Source organism: Ptychodera flava, chromosome 17 (assembly GCF_041260155.1).
Source record: "Ptychodera flava strain L36383 chromosome 17, AS_Pfla_20210202, whole genome shotgun sequence".
NCBI classification, from domain to species: domain Eukaryota; kingdom Metazoa; phylum Hemichordata; class Enteropneusta; family Ptychoderidae; genus Ptychodera; species Ptychodera flava.
The window spans coordinates 6,091,547-6,118,796 of NC_091944.1; the positions used below are offsets into that span (position 1 = coordinate 6,091,547).

At 36.8% G+C, this 27,250-nt stretch overlaps 1 protein-coding gene across 2 annotated transcripts; it reads right to left on the bottom strand.

Moving 5' to 3' along the window:
- Positions 1-5,814: 5,814 nt before the first annotated feature.
- LOC139115251 (tetratricopeptide repeat protein 38-like) lies at positions 5,815-26,736 on the bottom strand. 2 transcript variants are annotated; one of them, XM_070677228.1, is made up of 14 exons: positions 26,536-26,736; positions 20,587-20,664; positions 19,570-19,651; positions 17,964-18,135; positions 16,847-17,026; positions 13,289-13,364; positions 11,345-11,464; positions 11,062-11,118; positions 10,170-10,208; positions 9,666-9,735; positions 8,047-8,212; positions 7,314-7,476; positions 6,512-6,585; positions 5,815-6,211 (listed from the first exon to the last, which is right to left on the bottom strand). In XM_070677228.1, exons 1-14 carry the CDS (start codon positions 26,554-26,556, stop codon positions 6,121-6,123), a joined length of 1,389 nt encoding a protein of 462 aa, XP_070533329.1. In that variant the 5' UTR covers positions 26,557-26,736; the 3' UTR covers positions 5,815-6,120. The 2 variants fall into 2 exon arrangements, with proteins under 2 accessions (XP_070533329.1, XP_070533330.1); XM_070677229.1 differs by lacking the exon at positions 11,345-11,464.
- Positions 26,737-27,250: the final 514 nt, after the last annotated feature.

Consider the following 27,250-nt stretch of genomic DNA (forward strand, 5'->3'; position numbering starts at 1 on the left):
CATACATACATACATACATACGTACGTACGTACGTACGTATGTGCGTATGTATGTATGTATGACCCGAAGTTATACGTACGTACATAAAGGCGCCACCATCTTCGGCGTATATGATAACCTCACATAGGTATACCAAATGTGAGCTAAAAAATGCTTCGTGCCCGATGAGAATTAGAAAGCACTGCTCAGCAGAAGTTCGACATTATGGATCGTTAGACGGTACACGATATTTCTGAAAGTTTTTATATCAGCCCTTCTTTCATCGGGTCATATTGTTCACACTTAGTGTGGACATTCAAGAAGAAGGAGCTCATAAAATGTACCCTTTGTTCATTTGTATGGAGATCCGTTCTGGTCAAAATTATGTTACGTTGAGTTTAATGTCTTAAAAGTAATTTTATGTAGTTTCGAATTAATTTTACTAGTACTGGAATTTAATAGTGTATATTCCTTGAATTAAGTAGACATATTTAAAATTAATCTTACATGCTCTAATTAATCCTCTTTCTTCCAGGCTCCAAAAACAAACTATAGAAATAAATACTACTTGGGAGAAAGAGGATTAATGTTATGAAGCGTAGAATTATAACTATTGTTCTGTCTATTTTTCCTCTTTTTGACCTTTTTCCCCATTTCTTGATTTTCTATTTTCTATTTTTCTATTTTATTCACTTGTTTACTGTTATTCAGTCAGAGTTCCCTGTGCCTGTGGTTGGATTGGGTCCGCCTCACGCCAAGCCGTCCAAGAGCAAGAGACACGATTTGAACTAATTTGGGTAATTGGAGCTTCATATTTTTCAAATTTCTCTAGAATGCTGTGCCCTATAGCCGAATGTTACAATATTACAAATTACTCATAAAAATAAGCCTATAACTTAAAAACAAAAGCAGATCAGTTCACATTTCCAGATTTAACAGTCATTACTTCATTATCCAATTATCCCGAATTAGTTCCAATTGTGTTTAAGGTAGAAGGCACCTCGGGGACAGACATTCGGACTCTAAAACTTTTACAATTCTCTTCTGATATACCACATGTGGGGTCCATTTTAAAGCTCTTGGTATAAGAAAACTTTTCAGCGGCTTAGTTTTTTGAAATTCGAAAATTTTTATTTTTCTCCATAGAGTTAACACAGGGATGGCGGCCATTATGAATTTCTAATATTGGTAAATCTTAGGTTATTTGTTTCTCTAGTACCAAAATTTGCACGGTGACCCCCTATTTTTATTCTTGATTTTGAAAGAGAATGATTGAAAGATTCCTTGAGGAAATTTAGAGCAAAAGTTTAAGTCTTTCACTTTCGAGTTGCATATTACCTTAAGACAAAGTCCCTGCAGTATTAAACAATCGAAAACTGACTTCATATAGATTGTCTGCATGGTCTACGTTCTGGGAAGACAGAAAAGGTCGAACGGCTGACTTTAAGTTGAGCAGAATGTAGTAGAATCCTCCCTGATTCCATTCTCGGATGACAACTCGACGACTACGGCAGGGGCCACCATATTGAATAAGAAGCGTGCGCAAAGGACTGTGGGATTAGACGTCAAATTCTGCGACCACACAAAATTAATCCTGGCACAACATAAAATTAGTGAGGTACCAGTAAAATTAATTCTAGACTACATCAAACTGTTTAAGCACGGTGAATTAAATAGAAAATGGAAAATTATTTCGATATACTGATAATATTTATTCTAGACAACACAAAATTAATTCCAACACATAAAACTAATATGAACAGATTACATTAATTCCGACAAAATACAAAATTAATTCAAGATAGCAGTAAAAATTAGTTCTATGCTACATAACATAAGTTACAGCATGTAAGATTGATTAAAAATATGTTCAATTAATGCAAGGAATCTTGTAAATCAATTCTAGACTACATAAAATTAATTTTGACTAGATCGGACCTCCGTAGATTTGTTGCCGCTTAGCCATTTTTCGCGCAAGCATTTTTGAAGGGTCATAAAATTTTGTGCAAGCCTATGGGGAGGGTCGCCTTTTGTCATGCATCAAAGCTGAAATTGCATGTGCACGTATTGAAGAATATGGAATACTGAAAAAAGAAAAAATACCCCCTGGTACTTTCAATTTCTGCCATTTCCATTTTCGGTATAATAAACAATGTATTGATGATCCAAGCAGCCACATTGATGAAAGGTGTCATGATTTCTACTTATTCAATTCCTCTATTGTGCATAACTGTCCCTTATAATGACTCTTTCAATAACAATTTGGGAGATCACTTACTTTACATCATTCTCCCATTGACAATACATTGGGTGTAGGTCAGTGTCAAACGTTCATGTCGCTGTATGTACATTTTTTATTTTTTATTTTTTAAGGACATTGACAGAATACAAAGTATTCAGAATAGTGCATAGTGTCATCAGTAACAACTGGAAGCTTCAGGTCGAACAACTTTTGAATAACAATTTAGGATCAGATAACCTATGAGTTATTTGTAGTTTCCTTATAGCCTACAATGTATAGTGAATCAACATTTCGGTATAATTCCGAAATCAAATTTCATGGACAACCATTGACTTGAAACCACTCTAGTCTAATCATGAATATTAATACTAATAATTAGGTGTACATAAATGCAAAGGTTTACCTAGTTTTGTATGGAAAAAATTATTCATAGTTTCATCATAGACTGCCATGTATAGTGAATGGACATTTCAGTGAAATTCCAAAATCAAATTTCTTGCCAAACCATTGACTTGAAACCACTCTAGTCTAATCATGAACATTAATACCGATAATCAAGTGTACATAAATGCACAGATTTACTTAGTTTTGTATTGTAAAAAAAATTATTCATAGTTTCATCATAGACTGCCATGTATAGTGAATCAACATTTCAGTGAAATTCCAAAATCAAATTTCTTGCACAACCATTGACTTGAAACCACTCTAGTCTAATCATGAACATTAATACCAATAATCAAGTGTACATAAATGCACTGATTTACCTACTTTTGTATTGGAAAAAAATTATTCATAGTTTCATCATAGACTTCCATGTATAGTGAATCAACATTTCAGTGATATGCCAAAATCAAATTTCTTGCACACCCATTGACTTGAAACCACTCTAGTCTAATCATGAACATTAGTACCAATAATTGAGTGTACATAAATGCACAGATTTTCCTATCTTTTTGTTTAAAAAATTATTCATAGGGTTTCATCATAGACTGTCATGTGTAGTGAATCAATATTTCGGTGAAATTCCAAAATCAAATTTCTTGCACACACATGGACTTGTAACCACTCTAGTCTAATCAAGAACATAAATATCAATAATCAAGCATACATAAATACACAGATTTGCCAAGTTTTGTATTTTAAAAAAATTATTCATAGTTTCGTCATAGACTGCAATGTATAATGGATCAACATTTTATGCGAAATTCCAAAAACAAAGTTATTGTACACAGATGCATGTGTTACCACCCTCTTCTAATCAAGCATAATTATGTCAATTATTCAGGGTCCATATATGCACAAATATTGCATATTTTTAATTCTGAAATTTTTTTTTTACAGTTTTGTCATAGACTCCCATGTATAGTGGATCAACATTTTGAGTGAAATTCCAAAATCAAATATCTTTTTCACATGTGCACTTGTAAACAACCCATGCTAATCAAGTATATCTATATCAGTTATTAAACATCTATAGATGAACAGATATTGCTAGTTTTATACTGGAAAATACACATTTATAGTTTTCTTATAGTCGACTACCATGTATAGTGAATCAACATTATCGATGAAATCTAAAAATTACATTTTCTGTACACGCATGCACTTTTTACCTGCCACTTCAAGCGAAGTACATTTACATGAATTATCACACATATGATTTGATATTTTTTGGACAACGCGTTATATCGGCCACATTTAGCCTTCCTTTCGGGAGGGCCACTTAAATGTATAGCAAGTCAGAAGGGGGTCTTGAACACATTGCGGGTTTGTTTGGGGGGTATTGAGTAACAGGGGAGGGTCACTTATTTTCATGCACGGATAAGGGGGAGGGTCACTAATTTTTGTGCATGAACTTTTGAAGGGTCACTATTTTTGACGCAGCGGTTTTTCGAAACACACCGGCCCATCCCCCCCCCCCTGTAATTTATGTCCAGTCCCTTAGTCAGTACAGCTTTTGACCTCATCACACAGGACATTGTACTTTTATGACCTTTCCTGCGCAGTAAGGGCTGCAGGGGTCAGGACAGCTTGTCGGCACTGGTCACTCGTGTGGACGCAAGAAAGGCATGACGTGCTAGTGTGTGTGTGCAATTGGTAGAGATAATGCGATTGTATGCCACGCCATTCTGGTGGTGTAAATTTGAAAACATTAGCCGACGAAAAGACCTTTAATGTATTGAGGTTGTACAAGACTTTGTATGCTCGTCAAGCAACTCGCGTAGTTCTCAGCTTATTCTCTAACCTAGCTGCAGTACAGTAACTTGAGGTTTTGCCTGGGTATTTGGTTTTGCCGTCCGACCCAATACTATACCCAGGCCAAACCTCGAGCTACTGCACTGCAGCTATCTCTGACCTATCCTTTCACGAATGTTGTATCTCAAACACAGTTCCTCTAGCCATTGCCACCTACAGCTATACTCGATATCGCAAAAGTGGTTAGGTTTACAGTGGGAGACGCTGTGACCCAGGGAATTTTTCTTGACCACAGGCCGTACCCCGTACCCGATGACCGTGTCGGTAAGTGCGAAAAAGCACCTTATCTACACGATCATAATAACTTGCGATTAAATCCAAATTTAACATTTATGTCACCATTTCGCTTTATCAAATGGTCTCAAATGTACTGCTTCCGTTTTGAAATAAATTTTTGCTAGTGTGACAAAAAGTGTGTTCTCCATATTCACGTGTTCAACTGCTGACACCGCTTGCCAAAATCCAATCGCCGTTTCATAAACAATGAATGAAGTCGTGTTCGCGTTCTCAATATTTCACGTTTTCGAGACTCAAACTGCCCAGAATTGAATTAGAGGGTATAACAAACAAAATCGCAGCTTCTAACAAAAACAACACTTGTTTTATTTATATGGCTTATTATCTCGCATATCGATTCGATGGTGGCGTACGAAGTTCGAGAGGTGTGACTAACGAAAATACTCCTCCACCTGCAGCGAGTGCGTTCACATCCACTAGGCGTAAATAGTTTTTTCTTTTTTCTTTTTCATTCTGTCTGTTACTTTGTAATTTTTCTTTTCTCTCTCACTCGTCTTTCTCATTTTTCTTCTCATTTCCTGCTACATTCATTCAATGTTTTATGTATTCAGAGAAGTATCATTGGTAACAATACTTAAATAATGAAGGGTAACCATTCTAGTCCGAAACGTTTACTGTACAGTTATCAATTAATATCCTCACTTATCATTTATAGTACTGTAATCCATTTACAATATCTTGTACACTTTATAGAAGGACTAGGACTAGACGCCCCTATGCTTCTGCAACATCAGAAATGAGGCAACTTTAGACCATTCATTTTTACATTTTAATTTCTAACTTCATTTTAATTTTTAACTTCTGGCACCTTCTAAATGACATCACAATTTTTACAAAGTCACTTTTGTTGTTGTGAGACCGATCCTTCATGGTGCATTTTTTTGGAGACACAAGACTCCAATTATTTACAATCGTCTCATGCTTTTCTTTATGTTCTGGAAATAAATAACAGAAAATCCTACGTTTGCTACATATTTGCTCTACGTTGAGTTGACAACGAATATCCTGATAACATGTAATTTGAAACAGTCTTTTATTGTGTCAGATTTGTCATGATGCTATGGAGACCATGCAAAATGGCTGCATAGATCTTACCGTAAACATTACAGACAATATAATTGCGGATTGTTTTAACGCAACGTTGCAATCTGTATAAATAGGCAAAATTATGGCTGTCCACGGTTTAAGAGGAGCATAGAACTGAAAACACAGTGTGTTTTTGTTCCCATCTCTAAAGGAAATATATGGTTTGAAATCATAAACTTTCGAAATTATCATTTATCAGTGATTGATTTGAATGCTGTTATGAACATGTTTCTAAATCTTAGCAATGTCTTCGTCATTGCTAGTTATTGGAAATGTCACCAAGCTGTGCAAGTATCCTGTCAGTCATTGGAGAACATTTTCGTCGAGCTTGTCTCTCCTGTAGAAGGCTCCTAAGATGTAAACGATGAGTAATAAGTATGAGATATATTCTGAACAAAATTGATTCAAAGATTATGATCAAAATCATGTTGAGACCTAAATGGGAAGTATTGTTGACGATATGTATAATTGTTTAGTATACATTATATGCGCCCATGTTCACTTGATAAAGCAATTTCAAAACTTGAAGGTAATATTTCAAAAAAATTTCAAAAATTTCACGCAAACGGAACTCTCAGTCAACCACCTCTCCCTTGAACAAACAAATCGTGTCCCAGCAGTCTCTTACGTTAAATTTCAACTGTACATACCGAGCGAGCAATTGGTGTTTCTGTTCAGACGACTTAAGGGCAGCATGGATAAGGAACAGATTGAAGATGTCTCTCTGTTGGAAAATGACAGAACTTAAATTATCGAGATGTTTAGAGTGGTTTATCAGTACATATATGACCGGCCATGCATGGCTGCACGTAACAGCATATCGCCCCATTTGAAAACAGTCTGTTTCACGAGGCCATAGCCCTAGAGAAAGAGACAGTTTTAGGCGACTGTCAGGCGTGAGTGAACACTCAATATTTTTTGAACACAAACCTCATCCAATTTTCTCGTTGAAAAGTTGAGAAGTTTCTCGATCACCTATCATCACTCAGGCTTGTCTTAGTCGCCGATGACACTAATGTCTTCTTTTACGCGTTTTAGAACGTGCACAGGCATAGACGGAACTTACAAATTTTCCCGGTCAACAGTTTTTTCTCAACTTTCAACCGGTTAACAAGTTTTGAAACTATTAACTGGTAACTTGCTCTTTGCACGTATCAAAGTCAAAATCATCTATGCCAAGAACGGTTGGGAGTGAGTAACCGTGTCCCACGTGACTGTATATCAACGAATCACAACAGACAGTTTGGATGAGATGAGTCACGATTGTTTAACATAAATACCATTACTTTCAACGTGCATTACAAAGTACCTGAGACCCTAAATACAGCACATCCACAGTGGTTGAGCCTGTACAGTTGCTTGTGAGAAAAATGCAGTGCGCTGCGCTCGTGTTATCATTATATGTAATGCTACAGAGCATAACAAAATATGTAATGGAGCGTAAATATGTACCTGTGCGTGACTCCCACCAATTTCCTGAATTCTGTACCTAATGGGTGTCATGATGTCAACTGCAGTGCCGTAATCACCATTGCCATAGGCTTTGAATGCTTCACAAAGGGGAAGACCGACTTCCTTGGATACCCTTGCATTGTCATTTCTGTCGTCGGCATTACTATAGTTGTGAAATGAAATCAATGGGGAAAATGGACAAAATGGAGTTATCTTACTGTATCATGTCTGGTGTATGTAGGCCGGTAGCAATTGTGCGACCACCACACGATGATCACAGCATAGCCATGTGCAGAGCCATTCTGCCCCAACAGTTATAGCTCAGCTACCATTTATTTGTTGCAATACAATCATTGCTAGACTTGGTTCAAGTCGGTGAATTTCTAAACAAAATTGTAATAGTTTCTCTTGTGTCTCTCCTATTTCATACAAGCCTATCTGGAATAAAGCTGCCCAGGCCTCAGGCCAGATCAGCCTTGCGATGAATTGAACGCCTTACATTTGAGTATGCGCAGTAGTGAGTTAATTTCTGCCGGATTCAGGGAGAAACTACCCTGTATAGCGTTCATCCCACTTACTGCGTTCACCCCACTCACGCGTTTCACATGAAAACAATACACAAATCATCGCGTTTACCGCATTCAAACATTCACAATCACTGACTTGAACCAAGTCTAAATCACTGCTTGCTTTTTGATATAACAAATTCAAATTAGACACATCTATGACGTACTTGACGAAGTCTCTCAACGACTCGATGAAGTTGGCAGCTACACCATCCTGCTCTGCTCCTTGAGTAGCCATGAAGGAGTGAATATCATCAAACATGACGGCATGGTCCCCGATACGGGGAGACCATCGTTTGTGCACTGCTTTCCATCTGTCACCAACATTCACACCTGCGGGTACAATTACTTGAAGTTATAAAACCAGCACAAACTTGAACGACATTTCAAATGATCAAGGGCGTTTAAGGTACAACGCGCCACGGCGACAGATATTCGGACCCTCAAACTTTCACAATTCTTTTCTGATATAACATTTGTGGGGATTTATTTTAAAGCTCTTGGTGTAAGAAAACTTTTCACCGGCTAAATTTTTCGAATTAATTCGAAAATTTAATTTTTCTCCATAGAGTGAACACAGGGATGGCAGTCATTTTGAATTTTAAATATCGGTAAATCTTGAGTTATTTATTTCTCTAGTACCAAAATTTGCACGGTGACCCCAAATTTGTATTCTTTATTTCGAAAGTGAATGGTTCAAAGATTCCTTAAGAAACGTTTGAGCAAAAGTTTACGTCTTTCATTTTCGAGCCGCATACTACTGTAAATGAATTCTCATTTATTTAAACGTACATGTTACCAAAGTGTAAAATATATAATGTAATTTTAAGTATGATATTAAACGATTTTTTGTGTTTTCGAGATTGCTTACTACTCTACTAGCAATTCCATAACCTATTTTAAGAAGTATTTCATTTTGTTCTTAGAGTAAAAATTGAAAGAAGTAGATCTCAGATATGTAGATGTTGAGTCCCCCCGGGGCAAAGAAGCCTAATTTGATTTTCATATGTCCATGAACTGAAGGCTCAGTACGTGTTAGTCAATGCATTGTATGGTTTGAGTCAAGTCTAAACTCAGTGTGTCAATTTGAAGGATAACATTGTTTAAGAAAATATATAAGTAGAGTTTGGAACAAATTTCTAATATTTAGATTGAAAAGGTCCAAAGATTACACCAAAATATTCTCTCAAGTACACACTATTAAAATCTAACTTTTGCAAATAATTTCCCAAACATTGTTACAGAATGACATTTTATTTATAAATGAGCAAAGCACAATGCCGAAACAAGATATCCCAACCCTATTTTAAGTATGCAAATCCCGCCGTAAAGACTTACTTCAAAGAAGAATGGGCTTCTGGGACAGATATCCGGACTCTGATGTTTTCCATAATACTGTTTTGGTCTACCTTTTGTGAAGGTTAACTTAAGTGCTCTTTGAGTAAAAAATTGTGACAGTATTAGCTTGTGAAAATCGAAAATTTGATTTCCTCTTAGAGTGAATACAGGGATTGCGTCAATTTAGAATTTCAAATCGGTATGTCAGGAAATCTATTTCTCTTGTACCAAAATTTGCAGGGTGACTAAGATTTTTATTCTTGATTCGGTAAGAGAATGGTTAAAAGTTTCATTGAGGAAAGTCCAAGCAAGTCTTTTTAAACGCAAGGATTGGCAATAAAGTGCACATCAACGTCATTCTTCTCTCTTGCATATGAAGAGTTGTGTCCACTGATCCTTGTGAGTTTTCGATTCAGAAATAGAAAATCAATTTGAAACTTAACCTTACCTTCCAATTCTAAACGATACAGAAATGACGAAGCATCGATCAGGTCGATTATTTTCTCTCTGTCCATTAACTTCTCAAGGTTGAAGTAAATCGAGGTATCAATAAGTAAGTTGGTAAAAGTGTAATATACTGATAAACACCTTATTGAAATGTGTATTGCTAAGAATCTCGTTATATGAAGGAAAAGCACAGTTTGATTTATAGGTATTAAATCGTAGTCTACACGTTTTCCGTGGGAAGAGGGCACAGAAATTACATAAAATTTCAATTGGCGGTGACAAAGGAATTAACATGAACTTAAATTTTCAGAAGGAGTTTCTCTATGGGATAACCATAGTGCAATACTTCTTTTAATGTGTGGCGGATGAAATGCAAACATATCATATCATATCATTGCGATTGTTATCGTGAAACGTTGACCATTCCTTTAATAGGGCAATACGGTTATGGGGCATTGTAAATGCTGCCTTACAGACCGGCAAAGCAATAAAGATATTGTTTTACCTGTTCATCGTACAAAGTCAGGGCCACTTCGTATTCCCCCTACAATATTAGATAAAATTGATTAAACATGCATCTAGTAATTATTAAATTGTGCCTGTAAGAGTCGTAAGTACACTAATCTGATCATCATGTTAATCTAGCTACAATACAGGGGATAAAATCTTGGAACTGTTTCACTCAAAACACCTTACCTCAAGCAAAGGACATGCTAAACCAAGAGTGACGAAGTGAAATCATTATTAACTTTAATAGGGACATGAGCATTACTAGTGTTTTGTTAAATTTGATATTTTTTTAAGAAATCACTTATTTTAGCCTAAACCCTGTAACATTCTAAAATATTAGTCGAAATCTAGATACCTTCGACCATCCCGTTTGAAGACATAATAGACCTTTTCCCGGTTATTCCACAATCTATTGTTGTGGCTGTATCAAACACCGTATACACACTCAAAACAAAAAAACATACTAATTTTGTATTGTACAACGGATTGTTATATAAGAATGAAACAAATTTGCAGTACCAAAATAGCCTTGTGTATTTTCTATCCATGTATATATGTCAGGGTGTAACCTGCCACAGTATACACACGCCTTAAAGGGCCATGGATAACGTACGCTGTGAATACTCTAGCGGACTGCATCATTGAACCGGTAAAACAACTATAAGGTTATGTAATAATTCAAAACGTATAAGAGAAGGAAGTAGATGGCTACGTGAGAATGTTAAATCATGAGCAAGCAACAAATGCACACGGATTTCAAGGCTTTAATAATTGTCTTTTCTTGCGTACTTTTGATCTTCAAAGGTACATGACGTTATCAGGTTTGAAAAATTTTGCTCTTTTTTGAGACAAGGGAGTGTACATTACTACTGCATTTGAGTACTTACCCTTTCAATATGAAACAGACCCCAATGCCAATATATATGACCAGATAGAAAATGGTTCTGTCACAAAAAGAACAAATAAAGGTTGTTTTACAAATGACTGGTACAAATAAATAGAATGGAGTTTTGTTGATGTTTACAAGATATTCCGCTTGGTAGTGGAACAATGGGTTTAAATGGACGCTGCTGATCAAACGATACGACCAAAGGTTCAGGTAAACACTCCAATACACAGTTACACAGGTCGTTGCAATCTCTTGCACTACATTTGTGTTATTCTACGCACCTGAAAATCTCTCTCTTTGCTTTGAGAAAAAGTGACACCTTCTTCGCAGCGATTCATCATTTCCATAACATGAGCGATAGTATGTGTTGCCTGGCCGTCTTTTGGAGAAACTTCCAGCACCTATTGGAAATCATACTAGGTGTAAATATATATATATAATATATAATATATATATATATATATATATATATATATATATATATATATATATATATATATATATATATATATATATATGAAATGTTCGTTGTATATGCATATATAATCGCAATCATATCCATCCATCCATAATCCGGTAACAATAGGTCAAAATTCGTAATACATGGTCAATTACATAAACACAAAACAGCACAGAGCAGACAGCAAAGTACCAAGTACCGGTACACACAACAATGTCAAATTCATGAAAAAATATTACGGACCTCTGACCAAAAGACCAAGAAGTGATGTTGGGTGTTTCGAAAATAGTAAGCGTATCCTGCCCCACATGTGACACCCATCATATATCAATACGGCTAGTTATATAGGTAGTGGTCACAAACTAAGGCCCTCTGAGGGGCCGTGCGTTACCAGATATTATATATTATTGCCTGAATACATGGGTTTATGTGCCCGACAGCAAGTGACAATTTGCCAGACGCCAGGAGGGCCAATTGTCTCCTATTGTAAGAGTCCATAAACTCAGGTATTCAAGCAATAATATTGCATGATATGCCTCTTCACAGTTACAGCAAAAGACAGGATGGCCGGACAGTCTCATCTACATTACGTTTACTTTTTACGTCGCACACACGTTTTGTAGATAACATTGTAGATATAAAGAACCGACCCATTTGAGTGTCTGGATAGAACACACAAGGGAACTTCAAAATTAGTTATCAGGTTGATAGTAGAGACCAAAGTTAATTAGGTCAGCACTCTGGCTAAACAAACCATAATACAACGTATACGTACTGATGCTCATCTGTTTTTATAGACACAGAGTGATAAACAGAGGAGTGGAGTGTCACATGATAAGTATTTCGTCACCTCCGTTGTGTGATCTATCCAAATACTCAAATGAGTAGGTTGTTTTTATCTACAATGTTATCTACAGCACTTGTATGCTATTTTCAAAAAAGTAAACGTAATGTATATGAGACTGTCCAGCCATCCTGTTTTTTGCTGAAATGCTATAAAACATTTAATTCATGTATGTCATTCTAAGCCAAGTTTACCACTGTCGACAAGCATCAAACAGATTTTAACGAAAGTCAAAATAGCAGTGCGCCCATGGATATTTTACATCGTGCGTTAAGCATCTATCTTGACGTCGAAAACGTCGAAGGGCTTCATCGGACCGGGTATCTATGGAAACCAGTCCTTACAACGTTAATACGGCTCGCAAACTCGCAGGATGTTCCTATTCAAATCAATGCACTGATATGCACTCACAACGAGGCATGTAACAAACATCTTTATTCCCCGAGGCTGGTGGGTATAGTGGTGTGTTTCTAATAATGCATGTCCATCAGGGTTTATCCTCTGGAATAACCTCTGATGTCACGTTTTTCGAGTAAGTCGACACTAGACATGTATTTGTTCATCACATGATGTTTTCTGGAGAATGATATGGCTATACATAGAATGAGCAAGTCTCGTGTTACTCACAACATATATATATATATATATATATATAATATATATAATATATATATATATATATATATATACATATACACAAACAATAAACATAAATTGTTTAAGTACAAAGTAATAAAGTACTTCTATCCTATACATAAGTTTCATAATCTTGCATTATCTGTTTGTCTGTCTGTTAAACTTTCAGGTTTCAAAATCATGTATTTTAGAATATACTTTAGAATATATTTTAGAACATATATAAGAGACAGACACAGAGACAGAGATAGAGAGAGAAAGAACATCGTTTTCCTATTTACTTACCTCTTTCGCTAGCTTTTCGGCTTCATCATAAAAATTCGACTCTTCCAGACCGAATGCATACAGGCTGCGAATATTGCTGAAGAAGAACAAAATGCATGTTAGGCTTTTAGTAATTTTTGTAATTCTTTCCACGAATATTTTCGCCCGCTGTTGTCTTCTTCTATACGAACTCATCAGGGCGAAATACTGTAAATTTGACTCAATAATGACAAAATGATCAGCTTCTGAACTGACAACCATTTTAAGAGCACCATCTTACGCGACTGAAGGTAAGCGATGATTACTTCCCCCTGATGATAACCATGACGATCCTCTACAATCACGGGTAAATACTAATCAATCAACTCCTTCAGTCATCAACTCCTATCTGCATGAATCTACTCCATACTTCACCTGTGGTCATTTGAATATACAATCCCTACAGAGCTCTATTGATCAACTGAGACTCCTGACTCTGCCAAAGTTCTTTGACGTCCTCTTGCTTACAGAAACGTGGGCAACTGAAAACACATTAGATGCTGAGATTTCTATTGACGGTTACAATCTCATCCGACATGATCGACATTATTCATCGCATGGTGGACTTGCTATTTATCACCGTAAAAATTTTCAAGTGAATGTACTAGACAAGTTATGTTCCAACAATTCTGATCCCAACCAGATTGAACAACTCTGGATCTCCATCAGAAAACCCATTAACTTTGCCATTGGCTGCATTTACAAACCACCACGCCTCCCCGCCTCGAGTCTAGATCAAATCTCTTCAACATGGCATATGCATACCAAGCCTTTGGTGAACACTTTGCCCTCCTGGGTGACTTTAATTGTGACTTACTTAGTCAAAAGCCTGAAGCCAATAAACTTCGTGAAACATTGGATCTCCACAATATGAAGCAACATATCAACAGTGCCACCCGTGTTACAGACAAAACCAGTACATTGATTGACCTAGTCATCACTCCTGCCGCCATATCGCCAGCTACATCTTCCGTTCTTCAAACATCTCTCAGTGACCACTTCTTGATCTACACCGTCCTTCCATATCGGTGTCCCCGTAAACGTCCTGCACCCGTCTTCAAATACATACGCTGCATCAAGAAAATTGATTCTTCTAACTTTATTAACGACTTACAAAATCTCCCCTGGAATAATGTTAATGCCTGCAACGACATCAATACTGCCTTATCAACCTGGAATTCACTTTATACAAGTGTTCTTGACAATCATGCACCTATCATCAAAGTCAAAAGCCAACCAAAATCCAGCCCATGGATGACAACAGAAATAAAGAAAAAATGCAGCTTCGTGACTGGTTTCGGAAATGCAATTGCACTGGCCTTCATGTCTACTGGTTTGAGTTTGTGAAATATCGAAACTTGATAAAAAGTGAGATAGTAACTGCTAAATCTCGTTTTTACGAAAACATAATCAATGAAAACATCGACAACACCTACAAAGTCTGGAAAAGGATTAATAATTTATTAAATCCTTCCTGCAATGTACTACCTGCTCATGATGATCCGCTTCCCCTTGCCAATAACTTCAACCATTACTTTTCCAACGTTGGTACGCTTGTCCAAGAAGAGCTCAATTCTGCAAAACCACTACTGGATCACATCAAATTGCCTTCGAACAGTTTCAAACTTACTAGTGTTACAGAAGAACAAGTCACCTCTGTTTTGTCTTCACTGCCATCTAACAAGTCCTCGTCAGAGAACGACCTTGACTCTCACTTAATCAAACTGTCCATACCAGCCATTGTTCCTTCACTGACGTATGTATTCAATATGTCTATATCTCAGGGAATAGTGCCAACTGACTGGAAGAAAGCTACAATTATTCCCATTTTTAAAAAGGGAAACAAGATAAGCAAGATGTTACAATTACCGTCCGATCTCGCTACTCCCAACCCTGTCAAAAGTTCTTGAACGTTTAGTCTGCAACCAGCTCAACTTATTTTTAGAATCAAATAATATTCTCTTTCCAACATTTTCCGGTTTTCGTCCCAAACACTCTACAGCTACTTTACTACAGCGTTTAACCGATGACATCCTTGATAACATGTACAATAAGAAAATTTCCTCTCTTCTCATGTTAGACCTTTCCAAAGCATTTGATTCAGTTAACCATAACATTATGCTCAGTAAATTGAAACGCTACAATTTTCACCCGTCTACAATTCAATGGTTTAGTAGCTACCTAACAGGCCGTACTCAGTGTGTTAAAATTGGTAACATTTCATCAAGTTTATTCAAGTCAAAACGGGTGTACCTCAAGGTAGTGTCTGTGGACCAATTTTATTCTCACTTTACATTAACGATCTCCCCACATGGCTTCATTCCACAACACCAATTTATGGTTTTGCTGATGACATAAACATCCTAAAAGCGTCCACAATTTCTGATATTGACAACCTTCACGATGATCTGGAACATGAAATTCATCATTTAACTACTTGGTTCCATTCCAATTCTCTGAAACCCAACATTTCGAAATATCAATACATGCTCTTCGGTACTAGCAACAACTCAAGAAAATACCAAATCACATAAAAGTTCTTTCAATCAAAGTACTACAATCAAAGCATCTCCTTCTGCTACCTGTTTAGGTTTAAGACTTGACCAAGAACTCAGCTGGTCCAACCATGTTGCCTACCTCCGTCGAGCATGTGGCTATCGTCTGACGAAATTGGCCCGTGTCAGACGATGTATTCCTGAAAAGGTTCGCAAAAGTTGCAAAAATGTTATCTCAGCTACAGTTTCTCCCTTTTAGACTACTGTGACACTGTCTTTTCCAACTGTAATATTACTCTCAAAAGCAATCTACAACGCATAATTAATTTTGCAGTTCGCATTCAGTGTGGACTCAAAAAGTCAGACCATGTTACATCTTACAGAAATTCACTCAACTGGCCAACTATCCAGGAAAGACACGACCAACACTTAAAAAATCTAGTTCACAAATGTATCAACAAAAAAGTTCCTGTCTACTTGTCTGACCTTCTCACAAAAAATTCAACAATTCACCAGTATAACACCAGAAGTAAATATCATGTTTCTAAAGCCCACAGTCGCTCATTCAAATATCGTTCATCCATCATTGCCAATACTATAATTTAAACTACTTTTTTGTGCCTGTCTATTCTTTTCAGAGCCAATTCTTGGCCGATTTGTATGTCAACTTCCTGCTTGTTTTAATTAATTACACGGTGCTCACTAACTTTTTATGCTTATCTTTTGATGTGTAGTTTTTTAACTTTTAACTACTGGTTTTTATTGAGTTATTTATTTATTTATTTATTTTATTCTGTATATGTCCATGTATTTTATTCAATGCATGAAAATCCATTTATGGATGCATTGACTTGAAGTAATAAAATTACAAAAATTACAAATTAAGCTTACAGGTAGCCAAGTCGTATGGTTCGATAGATCGTGCACGATTACGGCCGACGAAGAACCTCCTTGATTGATTGTCGTTTCATAGAGATGCACAATGAGTTACGAAATAAAGAAAGCATTATAGATGAACTTATTCTACAGCTGCAAATTCACCGACCTCTTCAAGGTGGAAGGTGGCAAGACTTCCCAATGTGGCAATACTCGAGCAAAGCAGTCTCTCATCTGGTAACTGCGGCCACTGAACAAATGAGCTATGAAAGCATTCTGCACAGCCAGGACGTCTGTCGGATAATATAACAAAATTTCTTCCCATTTGTCACTAGCGAGTGCAGATTGCCTGAAAATTAAGTGGAATTTATTACTTGTATGTGTAAAAAGAGAAAACCTTGATTTTTAAAGTAAACTAAGTAATTATTTCTTTAAACAAGAAAATCATTCAATGTCTACCCTGTGTTAACTGAAGCACTATCACCTTAAACACGAATTGAACTATTTTTGGATAATTGTATTTTTATATATTTGACAAATTCTTCAAAAGTGTAAGGTGCCGTATAGCTGAATGTTGTATAATATTGCAAATTACTCATAAAAAAGTGTGTAATGTAAAAAGAAAAGCAGATGAGATTACATTTGTAGAGTAAATTGACATTAGTTCATCATCCAATTATCCCAAATTAGTTCCAATCGTTTTCTTAAGATAAACTTCGAGGAAGCCAACAAAAGCCTGCTTACATTGGAAGGAAGTCATAAAACTTAGTACATGGAAATGAAGCCACCATTTCCGATTTAGTGCCTGTGATTTGTACTCAGCAGAGTCATTTTAGCAACGCATTGACTGTGACATTTGAAAGCGAGAATGCCAATAAGACTAAGTTACAGAGATATGGTTACTGACGTGAGAACGTCGCGTACGTATACAATGCTTGTGAATTGGTATTTGTTTTATTCACCAAGACATTCAATCAGTACACCATCTTCAAGGCATTACATGATTTAGAAATTGTTTCTCTTTCATCTAACATCATAGTATACTTAGTCAACTCCACTACATAGGTCAACCTAAATGCGGCTGTAACCACCGGCAACTAAATTAAACACTGAGAAGGAAGGAAACTGCTTATAACTAGTGTTTGAAGACAAGTGGCCAATGACTCATACGTTTTAATTGCTGGCCAACGAGAGAATTGCAACTCAAGTCGCTTATATGTATTTATTGGAATGGGCTTTTGAACAGGCTATATGAGGATAAACGGAACTTTTGCAGATGTACTCACCCAACAGAATATAGTTTAACAGCTTCCACATGGAGTTTTTCAAGTGGCGTGATGTCTGCTTTTTGGGCCATTGTAACCATTTTGTCGATGTCGTTTTGCAAATCCATATTGGTCCGTACACTCGTTCCACCGGCAAGCAGCATCAATCCGTTTTTAACAGCATGGCCAAGTACTGGGTGACGTAAGACAACAACAAATATAGAAAGTAATCAGTAATTTGCGATAAACGGCTTATAATGTGTATCGTGTTTTAAATACTATGGCTTGTCTAAACATGTGGGTCTGACACTTTTTGGGATGTATGTGGATAAAACGTTTAGGGTTGGCAGGTATTACACAAGACAAGTTCAGTTAATGGAAACGTATATGATCGCTTCGTTGCGCTGAAATGAACGTAAACAATTTAACAAAGGGGCAAATAACCTTGTATGTTAATGTGTGTCTTGCATTCTTTTGTGTATCTACTATGTGATTTTGATTTTTAAATTAATTGTTCTTTTGTGAGTCTCCTTTCTTTTCCTTTACAACAATCTTATATAGATGGGTTGACCTTTATACAATGCCAAAGTATGATCGGCTCCACTCGTCCATGAAGGCGCGACATAGGCTTATTCTTTATTATCCGATAACATCATCAAAGATATCTAACTTAGAGGGTTTCAGGAGCATGAGACCAAAGTGATCTAACACGGATAATATTATCCGATAAAACAGCATGACGGGTATCAGCCACCTCCGCATTCGCCTGATATTAGACTGTTACTTAGATGTTAGACGATTTTATCGATTGTATCCGATATTATCCGATAAAACAGCATGTCTGGCATCGGCCACTTCCCCACTCGTATAATATTAGATTCTTACTTAGATATTAGACAATATAATCGATTTTATTTGATAAAACAGCATGTCGGGCATCAGCTACTTCCCAACTCGACTAATATTAGACTGGAACTCAAATATTAGACCATTAGAATATTATCCGGTAAAAACAGCATGTCGTGGATCAGCCACTTCCTCACTCGTTTAATATTAGACTCTAACTTAGATGTTCGACGATATTATCAATTTTACCCGATATTATATGATAAAACAGCATGTCGGCCATCAGCTTCTTCCGCACTCGTCTAATATTAGACTCTAACTTAGATGGTAGACGATATTATCGATTTTATCCGATATTATCCGATAAAACAGCACGTCTGGCATTAGCCACTTCCGCAACCTTCTAATTTTAGACTCTTGACCTAAATGTTAGACGATATTATCCAATATTATCTGATGAAAAAGCATGTCGTGCATCAGCCACTTCCCCTCTCGTCTAATATTATTAGGCTGTAACTCCACTGGTAAATACAGGCCATTGACCAAGTCTCTGAAATACATTCATTCATGACATTAAACTCGGTTAAGAAGTATACAAAGTTGTTTCTGGTGATTGTGCAGTTAGTCAAAAGCACCTCTTTTCCCGCGGCTGTCATTCGAATTACACATAAGCTAGTACTTCATTACAAACTAATCGATTTGTCAAATGCGAAAGTCTTACTCATGATACAGGCAGTATGATTCATGGTATTTCTAAGAAATAAAAGAAGATTTCATTTACCAAATTCAGGATCCGCCATGAACATTTTCTGCAAACAGGTGCCTATGTCTCCCACGCTATCATCGCTGTAACCACTCATGTACTGAGTGCAAATGAAAACGACAATTTAAATCAAGGGACGGAATGTAAAATTTTATGTATGATTTCTCTCTTTTCAAAACTATAGACTTTGCTTTCATATTTGCGATTGTTAGTGTTATTTTTCCTAAATATAGTTAACACTATTGCAATCGTACTGATGAAAACTAGGTCAATTACAAACTAAGATGCAGACAGAGTTACATGAGCTACGTGAGATTTTTTGGGAAAGCGTGGAACTCCATAAAACGCTTCCAGTTTCCAGGGAAAGATGGTATTTTCCTAAATCATCTTTGTCTGCGAGATCGAAAACATGTTCATGGAAGGACCAATTCCATTTCTTAACATCACCAGCAAAGCAATTAGCTGGAAGTATAAGGTGCATTTTAAGGTCACGATTTACTCTCACATTTAATTTGTTACTAAGACATGTATATCTTTTCAGTTTTCATGAATGCGATCGGGTATGTGTATAGTATGTGTACAGTATGTAAACAGTATGTGTACAGACCATGTAGCAATCCTGTTAGAGCCACGTATGTTCTACAGACATACCATAATAGATTGTTATGATGTCCAAACAAAGCTACAACAGCTTGTGTAAGGTGGTATAACCGTTCGTGAATGACCTCTGTAACACTGTAATACTTGAGTTCAGAGGTCGATACAATAGTACCAAGCCATAATCTACATCATAGTCATCAGTTCCATGGTGACAAATTCGATATGACAAACACAAACAGCACAGCACGGATAGACGACAAACAAGTATCAGTTCATACAACAAAGTCAAATCTGTAGAAGAAAAATGTATGAGCCTCCGGTAAAGACAACCGAGAAGTACTGTCAAACGTTTCGAAGATGGTGAGCACCTTCTGCCCCATAAGTGGCACCATATATCAAAGCGTAAGGCAGTAAGACAGTTTGACGATTCATTACCTGTGTCACGACAGCATCGTACATCTTGGCAGCCTCGTTGCTCGTTGTTGACAAGGGAAACCCAACTTTCTTCCATTCCTATATCCACAAGTAGAGAATACCCATCCATAATCCGATAACACTAGGTCAAAATTCGTAATACAATAGTTATAAACATAGACACAAAACAGCACAGAACAGACTGTAAATCGTGTTGTGTGATACACACGACAAAATCAAATTCATGAAAGAAAGATATATGGACCTCTGGCCAAAAGACCAAGAAGTGATATATATATATATATATATATATATATATATATATATATATATATATATATATATATATATATATATATATATATATATATATATATATATATATATATATATATATATATATATTGGACAATCTCACCAAATCTGAACGAACAGCCCTCAAATATCCATCACAAGCAGGAATGACTGGATAATAAAACCGGCCGACAAGGGTTCAGCCATAGTGATCATGGATAAAGAGCATTACATCACAGAAGCCAATAAGATTCTGGACAATAAAGAACACTACAAGAGACTCAAATCGGACCCAACAAATAAGATCAACACTGCTATCAAAGCTGCTATAAATGACGAGTATCAACAAGGTAATATCACCAAACAGACTCGTGATTTCCTCATTTGTAGTGACCCTCGCCCAGGAAAATTTTATATGCTACCTAAAATTCATAAAAAGGGTATTCCATTTCGACCGATTATTTCTACAATAAGCCATCCTACACAGGGTATTTCTGAGTACATCGATTACCATCTGCAACATTAGCTGCTAATTTACCATCATATGTCAAAGATACTACCCACTTTTTACAGTTACTTCAAAATTTGGAACAAATCCCTCCCGGTAGTACCATGGTTACTTTCGATGTTGTATCGCTGTACCCAAACATACCTATCGAGGAAGGCATTGCGGCATGTCAAAGAGCACTAGATCAAAGAGAAAACAAAACTCCACCAACTTCCACTATAACACGCTTTTTGAAACTTGTTCTATATAACAACAACTTTGTGTTCAACAGTCAACATTATTTGCAGATTCACGGCACAGCCATGGGCCAGAAAATGGCCCCCAGTTATGCAATCATTTTCATGGGTGACCTGGAGAGCAAACTACTTAAGGAGGCATCCAGTACAGTGTCACCCTGGTTTTGGCATAGATTTATTGATGATATTTACAGTTTGTTTACGGCAAATCTGAACTTCATCATAGAATTCTTTAATTACATCAATTCATTTCACAAAACAATAAAATTCACCATGGAGTACTCTCAAACTTCCATTCCATTCTTAGATGTTAGAGTCCACACCGATGACAATGGCAAAATCATGACAGACTTGTACGAAAAACCAACTGATACCCATCAATATTTACATTTTCAGTCAGCACACCCCAGACATATGAAACTAGGTGTCCCCTACGGCCTGGCAATACGCATTTGTCGCATTTGTTCGGAGCCAGAATGGCGTGATGCGCGCCTCAACATTCTACAACAATCGCTGATTGAACGGGATTACCCTCTCAACCTCGTCAAAGAACAAATAAATAGAGCGAAATCAATCCCTAGGCGGGCTCTCCTTCAGTACAAAAACAAACAGGGAGACTGTCGAATCCCACTAGTCTCGACATATAATCCCCGTCACCCTAACTTGAAATTCATCATGTCCTCGAACCTCCCAACACTCCATAAGTCATCAAGATGTAAAGAAGCCATCCCTAACATGCCAATTATATCATACCGACGCAATGTTAACCTCAAAGACCTCCTTGTCCGCTCGAATATTAACAACGCCGGTGAATCCAGCCCCGGTTTCACCAAATGTCAATCTACGAGGGGTTGCAACATTTGCAAATATACCCTTAATACATCACAGTTCCAAAGCACAGTCAACAAGAAAACATACACAATCAGAAATGCCATCAGCTGCAACAGCAAAAACGTCGTATACCTCCTCACATGCCAACGCTGCCATAAACAATATGTCGGGGAAACTAAAACATCTCTCAGACTTCGTTTCAATAACCACCTCTCCTCGGTGCGTCAAAAAAGATACCCCGGTCGCCATACATTTTAATTCTGATCAACACAGTATCAGTGATGTTTCAATAATTGGCATCATCCAAGTCAATAAACAGGATGACAAACTACGCAAACATTTAGAATCACAATGGATCAAAAAACTTGACACACTGTCTCCAGCTGGCCTAAACATTCGCCCAAAATTTACATAGCATTTGACAGCGCCCCCACATACGAGCTTTGGAGTATTTAAAGTACCCCCCCCCCCCCCCTGGACTTCAGCGCGCCAATTTCCAGCTCTCGGCGTAGGTCCAGACAGTTTTGACCGTACTCACAACCTCGAGGTTAGTCTCTCTCCTTTCATTTATGTACATTTACAGATTTTCAGATACTTGTAACTCCACATTGCTCGTTTTTCTATACAATTCAACCATTGTAATTTTTTAGTCTCTCCTGTCATTTCCAGATTTTCACAGACTTATAACTCTACATTGCTCGTTTTCCTACACAATTCAACCATTGTAATTTTCATGTTCGTACTTTTTATTGTAGAAAACACCTGAAGAAGCTCTAAATTTAGAGCGAAACGTTGTGTTTGAGGTATAATAAATACGTTTGGAACCTAACAACCAGGTGTGGTAGTGTGTTTCAACCCACGTTTCTTCTATATATATATATATATATATATATATATTATATATATATATATATATATATATATATATTATATATATATATATATACACGAACGGTCCGACTCCAGTAATAGGGAAAAGAAAATTCTGTGTTAGAACATATTAGATCATTAAACAGCTTGAATTCATTATTGAGCGTCGTAACCTTTTTTGAAATTGTGTTTTAGAAATACTCTGTTGCAGCAATATATATTCACTTCAGCACAACAGGGTTGTCGCAGTTCATTCTATCATCTGTTACGTTTGTTACCGTCACGGCCGTTTGTGCGCGTTCATGTGACGTATTCCAATTCCTTACGGAGCAAGGTCCCGGATTTTGAAATCGCTCACTTTTAAAACGTATCCTTTTCCATTACGAATGCCCAAACCATAAGGCAGGGAAAACCACTTTGATTTAGTTTATTCAACAAGACATTCAGATTAGATTTAGGCACAGCTTTCTCCATACACACTCACTATTTAATAGTTTTCAGACAATCACACGAAATTTGACGATTACCAATAAGTGGGCGACAAAAATTACAGATATCAGTTAAAATATTTACGCAAGCCTCGTTTTATCGTCATTCTCTTGTCTGGTTGACATGACGAAAATTTGTAATTTAGGCAGTCGGAGATCTAAAATTTTGTACCTTATTTTGAGGGAGTAATAATCGGAAAACGGATCATAGAACCTGGCGCTGAAGAGCGATCTAAATACTTGTTATCTGAAATAATTTGACTTATTTAACATTTCAAAACGTCAGAAATGTCCTACAGCTTTCGATTGTCCTTACTTAACAGGTATACTCCTTTGTGAAGTGTCAAATTTTCTAGGTGTGGAAGGCCTGTCTGATTGTTCGCATCAGCTCATTTGTCATTTTCGTCAGTTTTGTCAACCATTGCGAATTTTTACATGCCTCGTACATCGAATGTCGCGCTATAGGATTCAATGGTAACTCGTCGGTGACGTTGCGGGCCGCATAGTCATCATTGGACTGAAAGTGAACCGGAAATATTTTTAACTCGATAATTTTTGAATGTAAAAATGTTGAAATTTCATTTTTTTTTCTTTCAAAATGTGTCTCTTTATTAGAACTATGATAACAAGTAACTTTAACAATACTGATAAATTCAAGACACATCTCATATTCTATGCTTGGAAAAGAAAAATCACAAGATGTAATTAAATCCCCTACAACTGAATATTTTTTCTTCATCTGAGAAATTATTAGCTCCTCTTTAAGAAGCCGGTACATATGATTTACACCAATTATTTTTGTTTTATAAATTGTAAAAGCAGCAATAGAAAGTAGCAAGTTTACACCATCAAACTTGTGATAATAAATACAGTATCCGTGTATGATATGTTTCCAATGTAGCTGAATATTAGTTTTCATACTTCTGTTTATGGAATTATTTATAAATTCCCAGAAATGTCTTACAGAATTGCATGTGAATATAAAATGCTCGCAGGAGTCTACTTGACCGCAAAAATTACAATTAGCAGTATCTATTATTCTCCATTTACAAAGGTTGTAATTATGAGGTATTTTGTTATGTAAGAGGAGATAATTAAACTGTGCCACCTTCTTGATATAAAGATATTTTACTTTAAAAGCCCAGGTCTTGCTCCAGCTTGTATTGTTTATATTTAAATCCCTCCAAATTAAAGGTGAAAATGTTGAAATTTCATGTTTTGCATTGAAAATCCGATTGAGGAAAATTTTGCATAAAAAATTGATAAACCGCATAACAGTAGTTTAAATAAATCAATGCGCCATTCGATTGTGAAAATCGTTCCATTTTTAACAGAATTTCGTCTAAGATGGAAATAATTATAGCCCAAACAAGGGACTATGTACCCTCGGGGCAGGAGACCATTTGCCCTCCTTACTTCGGGCAAATGGTCACCTACCCTCTGGCACATAGTCCCATGTTTGGGCTGTAATATATAATATTGACTGTACGCACTCAAACTTTATGCTGAGCAAATACACATGGGCTAAAAAAAATTAAAAACTGATGACTGATACTGAAGAAATGCTTTTGAATAAAAGCCAATTGAACTTACTCAAGGATTTCAGAGAAAGAAAGGAGTTTATATTTTTTTCCTGAGTGATTTTACCAAGAATTACCAGAAAGATCTATACATAGAAATTGACAACTTTTTCAGACGTTTCTTAACAGATATAGTAGATAAGAAATTTTCAACTAACATATCTTTTTCAGCTTTAGTCTCTAACAATATGGTTTGGTTGATAATAATGGCTTGTTTTCTTTGTTATATTTTTTCAGCTAGCACTTCTGTAGCTTTTTATTTGCATTTCCAGTGCCCAGTGTAATTTTCTGCTCCTGTTGTTTTTAGTCCGGAAATGTCAAGAGGGCCCCTGCTTTAAAATGGTTGCAACAAATAAATAAAATGAAAAGAAAATATGTGAGAGAATTTCCGTCACATCAATGTAGAATGTCATGCTACGTATTGCATGTGAAAGAGCTATTACAGTGGCGTTTAAATTCAAAATAAATATGAAGTTTTTTCCCAACAAAAAATCACAAACTTTTGCGATCACCTGTCATTTCAGCCATGTAGTAATAGACGACAATATACTATCACCGCTTGTGGCGCCCCTACCCAACCTCAACCAAACGAAAACATCAAAACGTGGCTGTAGTGTCCCCTTATTCCACACGATGTCACGCCACTTCTGACAAACCGTATTGACGGAGAAAAGTAATATCGATGGTCATGCTGACGCAAGTCGACGTTAAAAACATAAAGTATGTTGTGACTGTCTCATGTGACACAAGCATAGACCCAAATTAACATGCAAATAAGGCAGGTTAATATGTCGCCCAAATATAAACAAATATCAAAAATGCAAACTATACTACACTGCAAAATATACTTCAACTGTAGAAAAGCTTCTGAGCATACGACAAATGTACATGGTACAGGCAAACATTGAACGTTGCGCGACAGCCTTGTTCACGGCCATTCCGAGAGGTCATGATGATAACACGAAAAGATACGCCCACCGTAAGACCTATTCAAGTCTAAATTAAGAATAGTAGTTGTATATATCTTTGTGATTCCTCCCTAGGAAGTTTACAAATACATAAGACATACATATAAACCCGTAACAGGGCCAACAACAGTGGTAAACAAGGTCAGCAACTCTATAAACGTGACCTTGCTCCATAGTCAATGGTTGTTCACATACCTGACAGTCTTTGTAATTCATCTTTCATTGACACCTCAACGGTATGACTGGTTCTGAAATATGTCGCTTTGCAATCTAAAAGCGGGATAATTCCCAGATATTTGAACAATGTTGGGTTTTCTGTAGCGATTGCAATGTCTCGCGTACCATTTGATTTTACGTATGGTCACAGTGGAGCAGCTGATACTATGCTCGCCCTCCCAAAATAACCTTTGACCAAGCAAGGGTCATGTAAGGCCATTCAAGGACAGAGTGGGCGTCGCGTCTATACATCTAGACCCATTTGCTGCATTTGCCACAGGAATCATGCCTTTGCTTATTATCGAGTCATCTTAACACGTTTTCGCCCTAATGAGTACGAATAGCACAGATTGCATCATTTAGGACCGTTTGAGCATAGGCGCACGGCGAATTTTAAAATCACTTGTTTGTAATTTTAATGTTGAAACATGCATTTAACTGTGCAAACAGAAATCGTGCGGGCAGCTTTTAAGACATCCAGTGAACAGCGCCCATTAGTGCAGTGCACGGCTGTGGCCGCTCAGCTCTGCTATTACTTATACACTCGGCGAATTTTAAAATCACTTGTTTGTAATTTTAATGGTGAAACACTGTGCAAACGCAAATTATGCGGGCAGCTTTTGAGACGCAGTGAGCAGCGCCCAGAGCACAGGCGTGCTGTTTACTGGGTAGTTTGTAAAAGTGTAGTTTATGC

Bases quoted from the DNA above. Each gene is read 5' to 3' on its own strand.
- LOC139115251 (XM_070677228.1), bottom strand. From the start codon at position 26,556: ATGAATTACAAAGACTGTCAG. The intron at 18,136-19,569 runs GTAAATGAAATC...TACGTCACCCAG, and splicing joins CATGGCGGATCCTGAATTTG to TACTTGGCCATGCTGTTAAA. The intron at 9,736-10,169 runs GTAAAACAATAT...AACCTTGAGAAG, and splicing joins TGACTTTGTACGATGAACAG to TTAATGGACAGAGAGAAAAT.